The following is a 17,241-nucleotide window of genomic DNA, read 5'->3' as shown; positions in this document are numbered from 1 at the left end:
ACTGCTGGTCATCTTTAGGGCAGGCAGGTCTCACCCCAGCCCGGAGCAGACCCCCAGGAGCCCTCCGCACCCCCAAGGCCCTCTTGGCTGCACCGTCTTGCTAGGCTCTTGTGCCCTGGTCAGCCTGTGAGACCTGTACCCCTGGCCTGCCTGGCTCCTGTCCAGCCGGGGCCATGCAGGCAGGCCCCTGCCACACCAGTGCTACCATCCTCTCCTGGCACCTCTTCTTGTCCCCGGTGATGCCCACCCACCCCACACCTTGCATACCCTCACCTGCACGAGTCACTGCCGTGCCCCTGTGCCGCCTTCCTTCATGGTACTCACTGCCACAGCCTAATCCTGTCCCCTCGTCCAACCTCTTTGGGTTGCTGACTGGAAATGCCCATCCCTGGAAGTGCTCTGGGTCTGCCCCCCAGCTGCACTCCCAGCATCTACCCTCGGCCACACTCAATCACAGAACTAGACTTAGGCCGTGCACAGCAACTCCATGACAGGTCCCCCAGCCAGTGTAAGGGTGCTGGGCTCAGGGTATCTGCCTCCTGCCCACCGCCGGGGCTCCAGGGGTCTGTGGGGGTCTCCGGGAGTACTCTGGGAGTAGGGTCCAGGTCCCACCCTGTTGCCAGGACTGTGGCTGCTCTTCCCGGGTTAACATTTCTGAGATGAGCAGGGAGCCCTTGAGAAGCCAGGATGGGATTTTATCTGTCCTAGTATTAATCACCCCATAAAACTTGTGTTTATTTAGCTGCTGGCGGGGCCCTCTTCCTGGAGGTAGGAAGCTGTTGTTCTTGGAGATACCAGCCCAGGCTTGGGCCAGGGAGCTGGGAGGAAAGAGGGTGACTTGCTGGCTCTAGCATCACAGGGAGGTGGCCTGAAGTGGCCAGAGGGCGGTGGCATGAGGCTGGGTTACGGTTGAGGCAGAGAGAGACCGGACACCAGTCTGGACCACACACTGCCCAGGGACACAGCCCCTCCTTCGCAGCCTGGCTCCATACCTCCTGTGCACACCCAGGAACAGGAAAGGTATAGGGCTTTAGTTCCAGCCAGAGGCAGGAGTGGACAGAACAGGCCTGGCAGGAAACCCTAAAGATCAGGCACCGGCATGGGGGGCAGTCACCCCTGAGAACTGACCAGTCCTCAGACACCAAGACAAAGCTACATTCTTCAGAGGAAAGACTTCCCTGGGAAGGAGAACCCCGAAAAGCAAGAAGAGCCAGAGGGGCCAGGTTGGGAGAGAAGCACAGGCCCTGGAAGGCAGATGTGGGGTGCAGCGGCATCATGAGAGGTGGGGGAGAAATGGCACCCAAGTCTGTACAGGGTGGCAGTGGGAGCATTTCAGGGGGCAGGGAAGCAGAGTGCTGGCCTCTCACTCCTCCCTCCTCCCTCCTTCACGCTACACACACACACACACACACACACACACACACACACACACACCAGCGTAAGAAGAACAAACTGAAAAGATAGTTTAATCTACTAATTGAATTTAGGGCCATCGTCAGCATTTGAAAATGCCCAGGGATTATAATGATTTATGGCTGGGATGAGGATCAGCAGGCTTCAGCCTTATCGGGTGCACGGGGCGCCTGCCGGGACAGCCAAGGGTGACCTCCCGCCACACTGCACACAGACCCATGTATAGTCAGAGAGGGGATAGGGCCATGCCGTGGCGGGCTGCTGGGCTCTGGCCCCAGGCTGCGCCCTGCAGGTCACTCTGTGAGCCCTCAGTGTGAGGGCCCCTGTCACCGGGCACAGCACCCCTCATTCCCACCTGCCCAAGCCTCCTCTGCTGAGAACCGACTCCACCATATCTCACTGACCCGAGCCTCCCCTGACTTCCTGGCTGCTGCTGTGTGTAAGGGGAGAGACTTCCCTTCTGTCCTCAGAACCCTGCGTGAGGCCCAGCTCAGCCACATCCCTACATGGGCCTCAGTTTTCTCCCTGCCAAATGGGGAGAAAAACCTCTCGCTTCCAGGCCTGCTGTTGAGAGGTTAAGTGAGCCAACAGGCAGGCAGCATCGCAGCAGACGGAAGGGCTCCTATGACCACAGCACTCAGCGATTTGCTGCCCTCCCTTGCTGCTGCCCCACGGTGTCCCCAGCGCCTGCCCAGCCAACCCAGGCCTGTCAGGCAGGGATGGCAGCCTGGCCCCTCGCTGCAGCTCCCTTCCCCAGCTAAGAAGTCCCCGTTCTCTCAGTGGTCCTGTTTGTCCCTTTCTGCCCTGCACATAATAAAAGTTTAATTCCCACTTGTTCACTGTCCCCACCAATACTGTGGCTTTCTCGAGAGCAGCGCGGTCTGCCTCCCTGGATGGGACAGAGTCCTGGGCTGGGCCACAGCCTCTGTCAGTCAAGGGGCCTGCAGCTCAGGGCCCAGGGGCGAGGCCGGAGCACAGACTCAAAGCACATGGCCCCTGGGCACAGAGCACAGGACAGGGTGGCTTCCCACGCCCAGAAGGATGCTGGTGGCCTCCGAAGGCCACCATTGTGTGTCTGGCTGCTCTGAAGCCAGCTTTTTGAGCCTCCAAAAGAAGCCCAGAGCATTATACGGGTGGGGAAACCAAGTCCAAGACCCAGCTCTGTAGCTCAACAGTAGACCCCTGGCCGGCAGGAGCACTGGGGTCAGGGGCCCCGGGGAGCCCGCTGTCCCCAGCCTGCCTGGGCACCCTTCCTCTGCGCTGACACCCGGCCTGGCCCAAGGCGGGCTCGCAGCTTGTCAGCAGGAATGCAGACGCACTTTTATTGACTTGAAAAACAGAAAGTTCCTAAACGGTTAGTTAATGAAAACAACCTCCTGGTGCTTGGAGCTTCAGCAGAAAGAGTTTTGATTACTCATTTCTTTGTTTTTACTTTCGCTGTCTCTTTACTCATATAAAAGTGTTTCAGAAAAGCTGTACTGCTTCTAGGCTCTGCAGTCAGAATGAAAGGAAAATTCTCCTCCAGGAGGAGAGGAAAGGCTGGCAGACAGAGGACCAGATGTGGGGAGCATATCTGGGCCTCTTTACTGTTTTTTTTTTTTTAACAAAGAATGTAATTTATTAAGAATTTAGGGGGCTGGGAAGATAGCTCAATGGAATAAGTGCTTGCCTGGCAAGCACAGGGTCCTGAGTTCTAATCCCTGGTACCACAAAAAAAAAAAGAATTTAATGGCCATAGGGCGGGGTAGACAGCTCAGTGGATTAAGTTGCTTTCTTGGGCGTTCAGGGTCCTGAGTTCAATCCCCGGTACCGCAAAATTAATAAGAATTTAATGGACAGAAGGGAAAGAGGCCTGTCTGGTCTCGGCCTCTTTAATTTGAGGTCTGCTTCCCACCAGCCTGTTACTGACCAGCATGCAGAGGCTCGTAGGGCTCTAACCTGTGCCCAGGTCTCCATGCGTGTGCACGCTCTCTCTCCCTCCCTCCCTCTGTCTCTCTCTCATACACACACACATACATTTGACAACATATGCCCCCCAAGTACAGCATGGGAAGGGTGCCAGATGGGGTTCATGGTCTGCCATCTCTTCCCACCCCCACACCAGCTCCATCACCCTAGGAAGTCTGGGGCTGCTGCCTGCGCCCTTTCCAGGCCTAGCAGGTGCACCGTGGCCAGGAAACCTGTACCTCAGTACTCCAAGTCAGCACCTGACCCCCCCCCCCCAGGAAGCTCTCCCTCGTACTCCCCTGTGACAGCCTCATTTACTCAGGGACCCAGCAGCAGCTGAAGTCCCAGCCCTCCCTGCTCTGCTCTCAGCACTTTTAACTGAGCTTCACCGCAGAAAGTGCTGGCCATTGCGAATGCCACACCTGTGATCTGAGCTGCTTGGGAGGCTGAGGCAGGATGATTGAAAGGTGGAACTGGCCTGGGCTGTCTCAAAATAAAATGTTTAAAGGGCTGGGGATGGAGCTCAGTGGCAGAGCACTTCTGGATTCAGCCATCAGGGAAAGGCATAGAGTGGGGTGGGGCCAGTCCCCTGGGGGCGTAGCAGGCCTAGGCTAGGAGCTCTCCTCAGAACCACACAGACAAGCCCAGATGCCTGGCTGCCCCACTCCCTCAGCCTCCAACTCTGTTGGCCCAGTAATGGAGCCGGCTTCCTAAGACCCCTGTGAGAACAGGCAATACGGAGGCCCGCACGCGTGCTAAGGCCTCTGTCAGCTGAAGTCACTTGGTGGACGCTGGAGATGGGGCCTGGGTGGGGTCGTGCACTGCCCAGCAAGACCTGAGGCCGGAGGAGGTGGCCCCTTGTCTGGACATGGCTAGAGCCACGGCAGGAGGGGAGCCTTCCAAGCTGGTCCTGGGGTCCCTCTAACCCTGAGGCTGACACCCATCAGGTGGGGCCTCCCTGCCTGCCGAGACAGAGCAGCCAGGCGGGTGCATGGCGCTGTGAGAGCAGCACTCACCTAGCAGCTGCACGCCCCGCGTGAGGCCGTAGACATCCACCAGGGCCCAGAGCGGCTCGGCCGTGCGCACCCCGCTGAAGAAGAGCATGGCGGCTGAGTCGTTGATGCGGTAGAACACGCGGCCCTTCTTGTCCACCCAGAAGGCGATGATGTGGCCCTCGTTGGCATACTCCTCGGGCAGTGCCTTGGCCCAGAAGCCACTCTGGGACACCAGGTCAGGGCAGGCGTACTTGGGCAGTGAGTCCGGGTGGATGCGGGATGGGTCCTTGCTGGTGAAGCCCAGCCGCAGGGCTCCGCTCCAGCAGCACTGCTTCTTGGTGATCTGGTGGAGGAGGCGGCCTCAGCCCGGCAGCTCCCCGGGCAGGGGAGGGCCACCTTTCCATGCAGCCACCCTCAGTGGCTCCCAAGGGTGCCCATGGCCAGCACGCCCCCCCCCCCAGCCACCTTCCCTGCAGGGAGCCTTGCTGCAGCGGTGCTGCAGCCGCAGGCCCTGCTCACAGGAGGCCAGAGGCCAGGACGCGGGCCCACCTGGAGCCTGACGTGCTCGTAGAGGAGTACTGGCCGGTTGCTGAAGGTGATGGCGTTGCAGAAGCTGGCCTGCCTCCTGACGGCCTTGTGGCTGAGGTCCATGAGGATCTGGGAGCCCTTGGTGTGGGGGTGGAAGAGCAGCGGCGTGGCTGGGAGCCCCCCACCCGGCAGCACCGGGGGGCAGGGCTTCTGCTTGTGGTGGCATCGGTGAGAGGGGACGGGGAAGGGGCCCCCGATGGAGTCTGCAAAGGAAGAAGCCACGGAATCAGAGGACTTCCTAGGTGCAGGGCCAGCCCAGGGTCCCCTGGAGAGCACCAAGGGCTGGGACATAGGCATGGCCCGGTAGGCCAGCCAGCACCACCGCCCTCTGCCAGTAATCCTGGCCACTGCTGTCTCGGTAGACCTCCACATCGGTCTACCATTGCCTGAGTGGCTGACCATCCACCCTCCGCCCTTGCTTCCTCCTGAATACCCATGACAGCCACCTTCCCCCATCAGCCATGATGACAGGTCACCTGCACTGCTGCTTGTTTACTAATTTACCCTATTCAGCAAATCACTCCACACTACAGAGCACCAGGCCCTGTCCTAGGTGCTGGGGCTATGAACACAGCCCAGGAAGATACAGATGTGGACAGAAACCACCATGTGAAATGGCACATGATGACAGCCACACACAGGATGGACAGGAAGACCATGTCTCCCAGAGGTCCCAGGAAGAGGGGAGAGGATGTGGCAGCCTTGGGAGTGGGCTGCAGTGAGCAGGTGACAACAGGGCCACCACTGGCTGGGAAGGCCCCGCACCCCTCACACACACCTGGCTCTTCCTGGGTGGACCAGGCCCCACAGAGCACAGCCAAGGACCAGGTGCTTTACAAGCACGTGAGTGGTGCCCGGGAGACGGCAAGAGAGGAAGGTGCACAGGGCAGGGAGCCAGTGGCTTCTCCGTCACTCGCCAGCTGTGTGGCTCAGGGAGCCCACTGCCCCATCTCAGCAGCGCACAGCACAGCAAGCTGGGCTGGGGACTGCAGGGGCCCCCTGCTTCCCAGAGACCTATATCCATAGCTCCTCAAGTAGAGGAGAAGGCCCATCCTGTCACCTTGAGGAGGGAGAGCCAGAGGGCTGGGAAGGAGGAGGTAGACGGGTAGAGCGCCTCAAAATGCAACAGAAGCTTCTGGGATGCTTCAGGTCTGAGTCCCTCTGACACAGGAGCTTATTAAAGCAGACAGTTGCTGGGTCAGAGACGGGCCTCCCCAGCTGGGCCGTTCTCTTCTGGAGAGTCAGCAGCCAGGACGTGCGGGAGGAGCAGGCAGAGGAACCCCGGGCAGGAGGGCAAGACATGCACCCAGGCTGCTGCCTCGTCTCCCTGCCTCTCTGCCTGCTTTCCTCCCCTCTCCTCCCAGTGGCCGATGTCAGTCTCTCATCCAGGGGCCAGCCAGAAACCCCGTGCACAGCCAGGGCCTCTGGGGCGCAGCTTCAGCATGCCAGGCCCAGGAGTGGGGTGGCACAGGGCAGACTTGCCTTGCTCTCACCCAAGAGACAAGATGTTCTAGAACTGCCGGGCCTGCAGGGCTTTGAAAGGCATCATGCTGTGGGGCTGCAGCTGCTCAGAGGGCCCGGGAATCGGGGCCAGGGGGCTTCCTGGAAGAAGCCGAATGGCCCAGGCAGGGCCAGAGGGGGGAGAGCACTCCAGGACGGGGTCTTGGGGTGAAGGGCAGAGCACCACACCCGCTACAGGTGCTTGCCTAAGCAAAACACTCGCTGGGCTCACGCTGGCTTGGACACAGCTTGATTTCTGGTTTCAAAAAATATCTGCAGTGTGTTGATTATCAAAACTGTCCTATTAATCAGCTGTGAAACTGTCTCATTCATATTTATTTCTCAATAAAAATAAATAAAAAAGAGAGAACTAACAAAGAAAAATACCTGCTGCAGAAAAGCGGCGTTGAACTATTCAACATGGAGGTGGAGGTCGATAAGCTAGAACTGATGATGTATGCAAGCAAAACTGGAAGAAGAAAGAAAAAAATAAGAGAGCAAAAGGAAAAAGAATTGAAAGAAGAAGATAAAACAATTCCAGAAAGCTGACTCTGATCTGGATTATATTCAGTGCAGGCTGGAATATGAAATCAAGTCTAATCATGATTCAGGAGAAAAAAATCCAGTAACACTCTTAAAGGAATTGTCAGCAATAAAGTCTCAATACCAAACTTTGCACGTTTTAAACCTGTTGCCATTGAACAGAAAGAGACTAAGAGCTGCATTTATAACTACTTTGAATAAGACTATGACCATGATAGAAGAACTACAAAAGCAAACAGATGTGGAGACAGGGTCTTGCTATACACCTCAGGCCTGCTCTAAATTTATGGAATCCTCCTGCCTCAGCTTCCTGAGTGCTAGGATTACAGATGAGAATGATCACACCTGAAAGCTACTACTTTTAAAATGAGCTGTTACCACTGACCGAAGAAGAAAAAACAGGAACAGAACAGTTAAAATCTCACATGCCACACTTATGAAGAAATGGAATTGCAAAAGAGAACTCTAATGAAGAAGAGATTAATTCCAGAGAAATATAAAAAGATGTCTTGTTAATAGTTCTTGAGTATAGGTGGGGAGGTCAAGGAGGAAGAGGAGGAGCAGACTTGGTTTGAGTGATTAGGGAGTGGTGCCTTCATAAGAGAAGAATTAAGAAGGGCAGATATTATATTAATAAAATTCAGCCAAAGGGTGGAGTGGAAATAAAAGGAATATATATAGATATATGTAGATATAGAATTGTAATTTTAATTAAGGAAGTCCCTTAATACTAATTTTGTACCTGTTTTCTTTTTATATTATTGGGATAATAGATGTTCTGGCTTATCATAAAAGAATGTACATTTTAGTCTGTCACTGCGTGAATGAATGTGCATTGAGAATTAAAGTAGACTATAAGCAAAAAAGAAAAGAAACACGGCGTTGCCCACTGCTGAGGGCACATCCACACGTAGAAGTGCGAGTGGGAAGGCGGAAACCCCCAGTGGACGCGAGGGTGGGGAGCGTGCACAGCGGTGCTTGTGCTCGGCGGTGACAGGCCATGAACTACGCCTTGCACAACATGCATTTCAAGCCAGTCCCAACAGGGCACTCAAGCCACGGGGCAGCCACAGACGCTGGCTCCCTGCCAGCCTTTCTCCTCTATCTGCTCCCACTGTACCAGACCCCACCAAGGACAAACGGAGCTCCAGCGATCGAGGCAACAGTGGGTGTCCCAGCCAAGGCCCAGAGGCTACCCAGCAGCATGAGGCAACACAAGGGGGACACTTCTCCGCAAACGGCCCTGACATCTGCACGGGCGCAGTGCATCACATCATGTACTTCAAATGCACGCAGCCCAGTATAAAGCAACTAGACCTCAATAAGGGCGAGTGCTTGGTTTGGTTGTATTTGTTTTTGTTTTGTTTGTCTAATTGTTTGGCTGGTTGTTTGGTTTTTGGTTTGTTTATTTTTTGAGACAGGATGTGGCTGTTGCCCAGGCTGGCCTCCAACTCTCGATCCTTCCACCTGTCTCCGAAGTGCTAGGTGTTATGGCTTATGTCTAGACGTCCCCCAAAGCTTCATGCAGTCATGGGGCAGGCTTCTAGAGTTTGCGGTTAATCCAATGCTGGAATTCTGGGTGTGAGCACTACACACACCCTAGAGCAGACAGCCTGAACGCAACATAAGGGAGGGAGAGGGGCTTGCTCTCGGCTTCTGCTCCTCCCTTGTGCTCTTGCTGTTTTGCTGCCTTCCGCCACCATGAACGGCTGCCCCCTGCCTTGTGCCACTCTGCCTTGGAGCCAGCTGAGTATGGACTGAAACCTCCAGAAACTATGAGCTAAATAAATCTTTCCTTCTTTAATTTCGGATGTCACGTATTTTGTCTCAGCAACAAGAGAAAAGTAACCAAGATGGTAGGCATGGCCCACATATCTGGCAATAAGTCAATTTTTAAAAACTCACTGAGCCCACCTGCTGAGCGGGGCCTACTTCTGCAGTCACCTCTATGGAGACCATGGACCACCCTCAAAGCCTCAGCTCCTGCGAAACCTTTCCTCTCCCTCTCACCTGTCTGTGGAGGTCCTGGGGTCCTGGTAAGAGTCCAGAAAACACTGACTCTGTGCAAATACAGCAGAGATCCCAGGGGCCAGAGAGCCCGCCCTGGAAGGACATTCCCCAGGGAAGATGTAGAGATCCCCCATGTGTCCCAGGGCTGGGAGGGGCGGAGAGCCAGGCCAGCACAGGCCACACCTTGGTCCACAGCAAAACGGATGACAGTGATAGGCCGCGAGGCATCCAGCCACGGAAGAGCCACTCACTGGCACCCCCATTAGGAGCACGGCCACCTCGAGCAACTCTGGAGGGAAGACTCCCACTCCGTCCTCTTCCCTGACAGCAGGGGCCCTGCGCTCACATGGATCTGTGCATACGCACATCTGCTCGTGTGCAAATGCTGTGCCCAGGGATACCACGAACACACTCCGCCACATCATCTCATAGGAACGGCAGTCACTTGCCAGGCGCATCCATGTCCAAGCCCTGAACTGGGAGTTCAACGTCCGCTTGCCAGTTGCACCAGTGCTGGGAGCTCACAAGGTAGGAAGGCACAACATCAGCCCATTTTATCCACGACAGAGCTAAGCCTCAGAGAGCTCAAACTGCTTGCCTAGGACCCCACAGCAGGTAGAAAATGAATCTATCTGGTTCCAGGACCGGCCATTAACCAGTAAGCATTAATAGCCAGGACATCGCAGGTTTGGTGTGCCAAATGCATTTTCTAAACGCACACTAAAATGTATTCATTCAGTGTGAGGAGGTCATCCACGCATCACCCAAAATCGTGTCAGGGCACACAGGGCCTATGTGACACTCCACTATGCCGTCTCCACCACACATGGGCCGATGCCACCGAGACAGATGCACAAGAGGTTCTCGCCCTTCACACCAGCTCGTGGAAAGAAGGAGACAGGCTGGCAGTGTCTCACGAAGCCGAACACCTCCCCAAGGACCGAGCACCCACACTACTGGGCATTTCCCAGAGAGAAATGAAAACACTTCCACGGACGGCTGACCCGCACGCCAGGAACCACAGTGAGCGGAGTGATCGAAGGGGCCGTGACCACAGCGTGGCTGCTGCTCTGTGGGGGATGGGCCCCACCACAGCTGGACACGGTGTGGATACATGCAGCGGTGCCTGGCGGAGAGGAGCCAGACACACCAGCTCCATGCTGTTGAAGCCCATCCATGTGACATTCAGGAAAAGACACAAAAGCTAGGGGCGGCAGCATCAGGGCAAGGGAAGGTGTTTGGGCGGGGGGTGTGCACAAGCGAAGTTCTCAGCCACAGAAGCACTTTCTGTGGACTGTGGTAGTGGTCATGCAGCCTGTCTGAGAAACCATACTTGAGGGGAGAGTGTCCCTGCACAGACATTAGACTTCAGCTAAAAAGTGCCAATTATCAAGCCAGCTTCACCTGAAGATGAGGGGTGAGGAGGCTGGAGTTCTTGCCAGGAAGACCCCACACCTGTCGTTCCACTCCTTAACCTGGACTCCGTTCCTCGCCCACCAGGGGTGTGGTGAGACAGCACTGTGGCAGCTGCACCAAGCTCCAGTTCCTGGACATTTCTCCTCCGGCCAGCACGGCGGCCTCCCAGCACGGCCATGCAGCCAGGCCTGCCCTCAGGAGCTGTCCCGGCCCCGCGCTCGCAGCCCCAGCGGCTGTGTGAGCTGCACCCTCCCTGACCTGCGAGGTGGCTCTCGGCTCTCGGGACACGGGCTTCTGCTGCTGGGCAGGCCCCACCCAGGTGCAGCTCTGGTCCACACCCCGCCCACCCCCAGCCCTGGGGAGTCCTTGAATGCCCCATGCTCAAGTTGCCAATCCTGCCCTAGAAACCAACATCCCTGTGCTCTCTGATGTCATGGCCCTGGTTCCTTCAGGCTCATCCCGTCACTTCGCTGTGGAGCCAGGCCTCATGAAGCTGCAGAGGTAGTGCCCTGCAACCTCCAAGGTGCCGCTGTCGGGACAGGAACGTGCACAGTAGCCCCGGGGGTGACTGGAGTCCGCTCCTCTATCGCCTGCAGCTCTGTGCTGGTTGCTTTGCCTCTCTGGACCCGGAGTTCTTTCCCTGTCAGAGGACTGCTCAACCCTGCAGGTTATTGTGTTTCTGGTTTTGATTGTTGCCTTTTTGAGACAGGGTCTCCCTATTCAGGCTGCCCTTGAGCTCACTTTGTAGCCTAGGCTGGTCTCCAACTCAAAACGATCCTCTTGCCTCAGCCTCCCAAGTGCTGGGATTGGAGGCGTGTGCCGCCACCCCCAGCTGCAAGTTATTGTGAAACCAATGAGTTTTTCATGCAAAAGAATGGTGCAAATTTTCATGCCTGACCAAATGCCCCAGCCTCAGATTGCTAGAAAGGCTGTGACTTAGACTGACTTATGTGCATCAGTTGAACAGGGCTCCCTCTGGGGAGAAGGCATTAGGTGGGGCCCCAGGTGGGGAGCAGACTTGGGTGGCAGCGCTGACTATAAAGCTGGGCTGAGGCGCCTCCTTGGCTCGTGGGGACGGCCTCCCCGCCCAGCCAGGCCGGGCCCAAGCCTCTTTTGCTTCCAGCAAGGACCTGGCTTCTCGTGGTCACCTTGCAGCCCGTGATTCCTCCCAGACCAGGTTAGGCCCTGCTGGGGCCCGCGGGGCTCTCCACACTACCCAGCAGGCGCCTGGCACCCAGCAGCCCCGCTCGGCCCCGTCCACGAGTGAAGGCCAATGCCCAACGCTGCAGGTTGTTACACTGAAAGTCTGCTGCGTGCGTGATGGCACAGGTGTAAGCCACCCCCGGAGGCCTCGAGAAAGCAATCTGCTCAGCCCCGCTGTGCTGCACAGAGCAGGTCCCTGCTGGGAAGGGCCACTGGGCCCTTCCTGTCTGTCTGTCCCCTGACGGACTGTGGGCCTCTGGAGGGCACAGACCTCTTTTTGACAGCGGTTTCTCGGCTGCCCAGTTCAGAGCGCACACACTGCTCAACAGAAGCTGTCAGGGAGTTGCCAGTGTTTGATTCATTTACAGTTCCCAAGCCCTGCCAGAGCTTCACTCCGTGCGCCTCGCCCTTCGCAGGGGTCAGCAAAGACATCAGAAAATGAAGGTAACAAAGGCGCAGCTTCCTGCCTGCCCGGGGCAGGATCCCACACCGCATGCCTGACCTCAGCCCAGCCCGCTCCAGAACCTTCTGTAGCTCTCCACTTGCTGCCAGGGGAAAAGCAGGAGGAAGGAAGGCCTCGAGGGTCAACACCACCCTTCAGATCCAGCCCTGTGTCTCAGTCTCAGTCTCTGCAAGGACACTGGCTGTGGGAAGCAGCCTCTGCCTGGGGCCACGGAGAACTCCCTGGTGCACGCAGGCCGACCAACAGCTTGCCGCCAGAGCAGAGTGCGGCTGCGCGGCGGTGTCACTCCCACGACTGGGTGTGGAGAGACAGACACTTCCACACTGGTTACACTCTACCTCTCTGCAATGACTCTTCCAGCAAGGCCAGCTGCAGGCAGTAGGCAGCACCGCAGGGAAGCCCACTGGCCAGGGACAAGGGCCGCCAGTCAGCGTGAGCAAGCTCGAGACAGACATCTCCAGGTCGGCTTTTATCTGAGGTGCTTCTTTTGGAATACAAAGGCCTTCATGCTGAGCCACATCACGAGCTCATTTTTTATTTCCTAGTTTGAGACAGAGTTGTGCTAAGTCACTAAGTTGCCCAGGCTGAGCTCAAACTTGGAATCATCCTGCCTCAGCCTCCCAGAGTGCTGGGATTACACACGTGCGCTGCTGCCGCTCCAGGCCACAGCCAACAATCTGCACCCTCATGAAAGACAAAGCCAGAGGCCACTGGTTGAACCAGGCCAAGAATCCTGAGCGCGAAATGGCCAGACAATTAAATATCTGTTGCTCTAAGCTTCGGGGCAACTTGTCATGCAGCAACTGGTAATGAATACAGTATCGATAGTCCCATTCCTTGGACAGGGCACAGAGGGCTGGGAACTAGGACTGGCGGGCCCAGCTCACACAGCTGGGGGTGGCGGAGCTGGACCACGAGCGCCTATCAGTCCCACTGCCCTCCAGGTCGCAGAATCAGGCTGTCCCTGACCCCAGCACCTGCCATGGCCCCTGTCCAGGCCTGAGACATGGAGATGTGGCCCCACACAGCCCACCACCCGGCTCCCCTTGCACAACCTGCATGGTCAGTGTCTCCCAGTGGCAGGCAGGGTGCCAGGGAGCAGTGTCCTGGGGGCCTTGAGCCGAGATTGTGGGGCAGTCAGGTCACACTCCAGAACCCTCCACAGAGCCTGCACTGCCCGCCCGGTGGACCATGCAGAGCCTATCCCCCGCTTGTCCTTGCCCTGCGACAGCTCTGCAGGTAGACCTTAGTGTCCCTGGTCCACACAAGGATGCAGGCCACCATTACCAAGAGCACAGCAGCGCTCACACCCTCTGAGGACTCCGGCCCACCTTCCTGTCCTCTCTCCATCCTGTCACTGGCCACCCAGCTCAGGCGCCTGCCACTCCCTTCAGCTCCACGGACAGCCTGTACTGCCCCCTGACTCTGACTAAGCACTGCTAGTGTCCACTGAGTGCCAGGCACTAGGCGGGCTTGAGGGAACAGGGAGCTGGGATCGGCCTGGCGCCTGCCCTCCCAGGACCCTCAGGCCTTGGGGCACAGGGGTTGAGTGTGGCCTGAAGCAGCAGGCACAGCCCAGGCTCCAGGCTGTTCTGTCTGGGTCTAGGACCCCAAGCCGCTGTCAAGGGGCAGGCGCCTCCTCTGCGCTCACCTCCAGGCTGCTGGCGTGAGAATGAAGGAACCCAAGAAGGAGAGGTGAGGAGTCAGCTCCGGCGGGCCAAGGCAGGGTATCCCCTCCGAGGCAGTAGCTACACAACCTCAGCCAGCCACTTCCCCCTCCCAGCCGCAGCAGCCTCTCTGGGAAAGAAGGAATAGGAACCGATCTCTCAGGTCCCCAAGCCCTGGCACCTTCCAATACTGGGATGTGCAAAGTCCAGCAAGCAGCTGGAGGTGACGTGATGGTCAGGCGTGCGTGCATCTGTGTGTCACCCACACGTCAACCCTCAGCAACAGGCCACCCCCTAGCCTGGAGGGAGTTAAGGAGACAGGGAGGAAGGAAGGGAGGGGCTGTTCTCTGAGGTTACTCCTGCTGCTGCTGTGTCCCTCTGGACACCTGCTACCCGGCCAGCCTGTCCCTAAGACCAGCAGCTGCCATAGAATCCTGCCTGGTAAGAGAGGCATGTGTAACCGCGGCAACCATTTCCAAATGTATCTTCCATCAGTGCCCTCCCAGGCTGGGCCCAGCAGAGCCCAGCTCCGCCCCAGGGCATGCACACACACACACACACACACACACACACACACAGAGCTACTCCCCTGGACAACACACAATTGCTTTGACACACAGATACATCTCCCCGTACACAAACAGACCCAAAGCACAGGTCCGTGAGTCACACACAACAGAAACTCCAAACACCTCCACAGGCACGGAGCTTAGGTCGTTCCCACCCCACCCCAGAGTGCCGGGTCTGTCTCTCATTGTAGCCCAGGAATCCAAAGTCTTCAGGCCCAAGACACACCACAGGCCGGAAGCCAAGCAGAAACCTCGAGAGCCTTTGGAGTAAGACTTCCGGGACAGAAGCAACCTGGGAGGAAGCCACCGCCTGCGCCTCCTGCTGGCCCCAGCTTACCTCCCTGTGAACAAACCAGGGCCACCAGGGAGGCCACATGGGCAGCCAAGTGGCACACATGTGGGATTGTCATGTGTGAGGCTGCGTGGGCCGGGGCTTGTGCTGGGGGACTGCGTGGCCACCAGCACACACCCCTCTTACCCCCGCCCCCCTGGAGTCAGCAGCAGAGGCAGCAGGCCAGGCCAATGGGGCGTGGGACATGAGAGTCCGCCAGCGCCCCAGCCCAGATGCCCATCCAAGATGTCCTCTTGTCACAGGTAATGGGACACACGGAGGGCAGGACTGTGACCAGGGCTGAGGACATCTGTCCACACCTTCTCAATTTCCTTCTGCTTATTTCCTGCTTACTCTGACCAGACAGCCTTCATCGCCAGCTGGGGCAGAGGTAACTATTATTAGCCCAGTGGCAGATGAGACCCCTGAGGTGCAGGGCGGGCCTCCCCCATCCAACACACTGCCCCGTACCCCGGAGCAGGCGCTCAGAGGGCCTCGGGGCCCCGTGCCCCATGGATCCTGTGCCTGAGCCACTGGAGGTCAGAGTGTCATGTCCCAAGCTCACACGCCACAGACAGGCAGGCCGGGCCCAGGTCAGCCCAACCCTCATCGCCAGCCAAGGCCAGGCCACTGGCACTGGCCGGCCGACGCCGGATTATGTGTCTTCCAGGGCCTTCCATCTGTCGCCTGGCTCTTCAGGCTCAGGACAGAATTCATTTCCTTTTAAGAGAACCAATGATTTGCTTTTGCCATGTCTTTCTCTGCCTTTTTCTTTTTAAATTAGAAATTACTCCTGAAAGTCCAGAGTCTGGAAGGAGAAAGCCACCTGGACCCCAGTCCGGGCCACAGTTTCCCGGCACCTCCAGGTCCCCCAGTGCCCCGCAGACTGGGCAGATGGCAGCCACTCGCCTACTCATGCCCTGTCCAAGCGGGAGGGCCCCAGGAAGCGTGGCAGGGGCTCCCCACCAACTTCTATGCCGCCAGATTGGAGAACTCAGCTCCAGTCCTGAGGAAGGCGTCCCCCGGGGGATGACACTACACCAGCTTTGAGCTCCCAAGACCACAGCACTACACCCAGGGGACAAGAGGACCCCAGTGGCAGCAAGCAGGAGCCCCGCAAGTGGAGACCCCGTCTCCCTCACTCCCCCCCACCATCCGGGGTCTGTCTGGTAGACGACACAGGTAAACCAGGAGCTTTCCTCACAGCAGCCATGCTTCAAGAGGCAGGCCAGGCACCGTGAGGGTGTCACTGGCTTCCACACAAGCCGGCAGGGTGCACACCCTCAGAGAGCTCTAAAATGCGCACGCGCGCACACACACACACACTCCTGCACAAGGGTGTGTGACCGCACACCTGCCCCATCTCTGTCAAGGCACACAGCACCAGTTCCACAGCCCCCATCCTGGGGTCACGAACCATCCCCCACCCTGCTGTCTGACCAGAGTTTGCTGCCACAGGGGAGAGGCAGGCAGGGACAGCCAGGACTTCCTATTCCACGGTGGGGCTGCTCCAAGCCCGGCTAAGAGGACACTTTGTGGGGAGATCCAGCCAGACCCCTGGACCCCTGGGCTTGCCCTCATGCCCCCAGAGTCCCCCAGGAGTGAGGGCCAGGAGGATGACCAAGCCCTCCTTTCCATGCCCCTGGCCCCAGCTCCCAAGGTTGCCCCCCACTGGGAATGGGTGGACCCTCCAGCACCCATGGGGGCCTTACCGTGGAGGGTGCTCCGGGTGATCTGTCCCCCCATTGCGGGCAGCAGGCAGCACGGCCACCTCCGTCTGGCTGGCCAACCTCGTCACGGTCACCAAGCAGCCCCAGCTGTCAGCTCCCCTCCTCCTCCCCCAAGTCCTCCCCCATGACCAGCAGGCATGGCAGGGCTGCGCGACCCCTCCTGCACCCCCAGCGCGCCCTCCCACACGCGCACACACCCGCCCAGCGGCCACACACGCGCGCACACGCACACCCGCCGCCCAGCTTCCACCCACTCTGAGCTTCCCCCACCTCCCTCTTGTGCAGGCGATGGGATCTGTCATGTTTATTTACATAAAGAGGAGGAGACTGGAGGCTTCCTGAAATAGCCGGGCTCCAGAAAGCGCTGAGATGCCCCGGCTCCCAGCGCTTGCGCGCTCTCTGTCTCACACACACACACACACACTCTCCCCCCAGACACACATGGGTATAGTGACACACACACACACTCAGACACACACGCTCCCAACTCGCCAGTCACCTGGAGCTGCAGCCATGTGTTCCTTCCAGGCTGCTCCAAGCAGGCGCACATGAGACAGCTGGCAGACACTGTCCCTGCCCTCACGGGGTTCAGGGTCAAGCTGGGGGCCCATCAAGGAAGACCCAGCCCCGCCTCTGTCTTCCCCCAGGCTCTGTCCAGGTCTGCTGATATGCATCCTCCAGTCCTCACAAGCTGTACCCCTGCTACTAACCACGGGCACCAGTGACCAGGAGATGCTGCTCTCAAAGGGGAGAAGACGGAGCCCAAGGAGGCAACGTGCGCAGACGGTGACAGGCATCCACACACCGTGGCCGATGTCCCAGCTTCGCCTGGGCACATCTCAACAACTGAATCCAGCTCGACCACA

At 57.9% G+C, this 17,241-nt stretch overlaps 1 protein-coding gene across 1 annotated transcript in view; it reads right to left on the bottom strand.

The window, feature by feature from the left end:
• Neurl1 (neuralized E3 ubiquitin protein ligase 1) overlaps positions 1 to 16,608 on the bottom strand; it is a 29,264-nt gene extending 12,656 nt beyond the window's left edge. Inside the window, exons 1-3 of the mRNA XM_004631505.2 lie at positions 16,358 to 16,608; positions 4,905 to 5,146; positions 4,377 to 4,698 (exon numbers count right to left, since the gene is read on the bottom strand). Coding sequence (XP_004631562.1) covers positions 4,377 to 4,698; positions 4,905 to 5,146; positions 16,358 to 16,391 — 598 coding nt within the window. The 5' untranslated portion in view covers positions 16,392 to 16,608. The remainder of the gene's footprint in view (positions 1 to 4,376; positions 4,699 to 4,904; positions 5,147 to 16,357) is intronic.
• Positions 16,609 to 17,241: the final 633 nt, after the last annotated feature.

The sequence above is a fragment of the Octodon degus genome, unplaced genomic scaffold, assembly GCF_000260255.1.
Source record: "Octodon degus isolate 3935 unplaced genomic scaffold, OctDeg1.0 scaffold00042, whole genome shotgun sequence".
In the NCBI taxonomy this organism is placed as follows: Eukaryota; Metazoa; Chordata; class Mammalia; order Rodentia; family Octodontidae; genus Octodon; species Octodon degus.
This window is presented reverse-complemented; position numbering and strand designations above follow the sequence as displayed.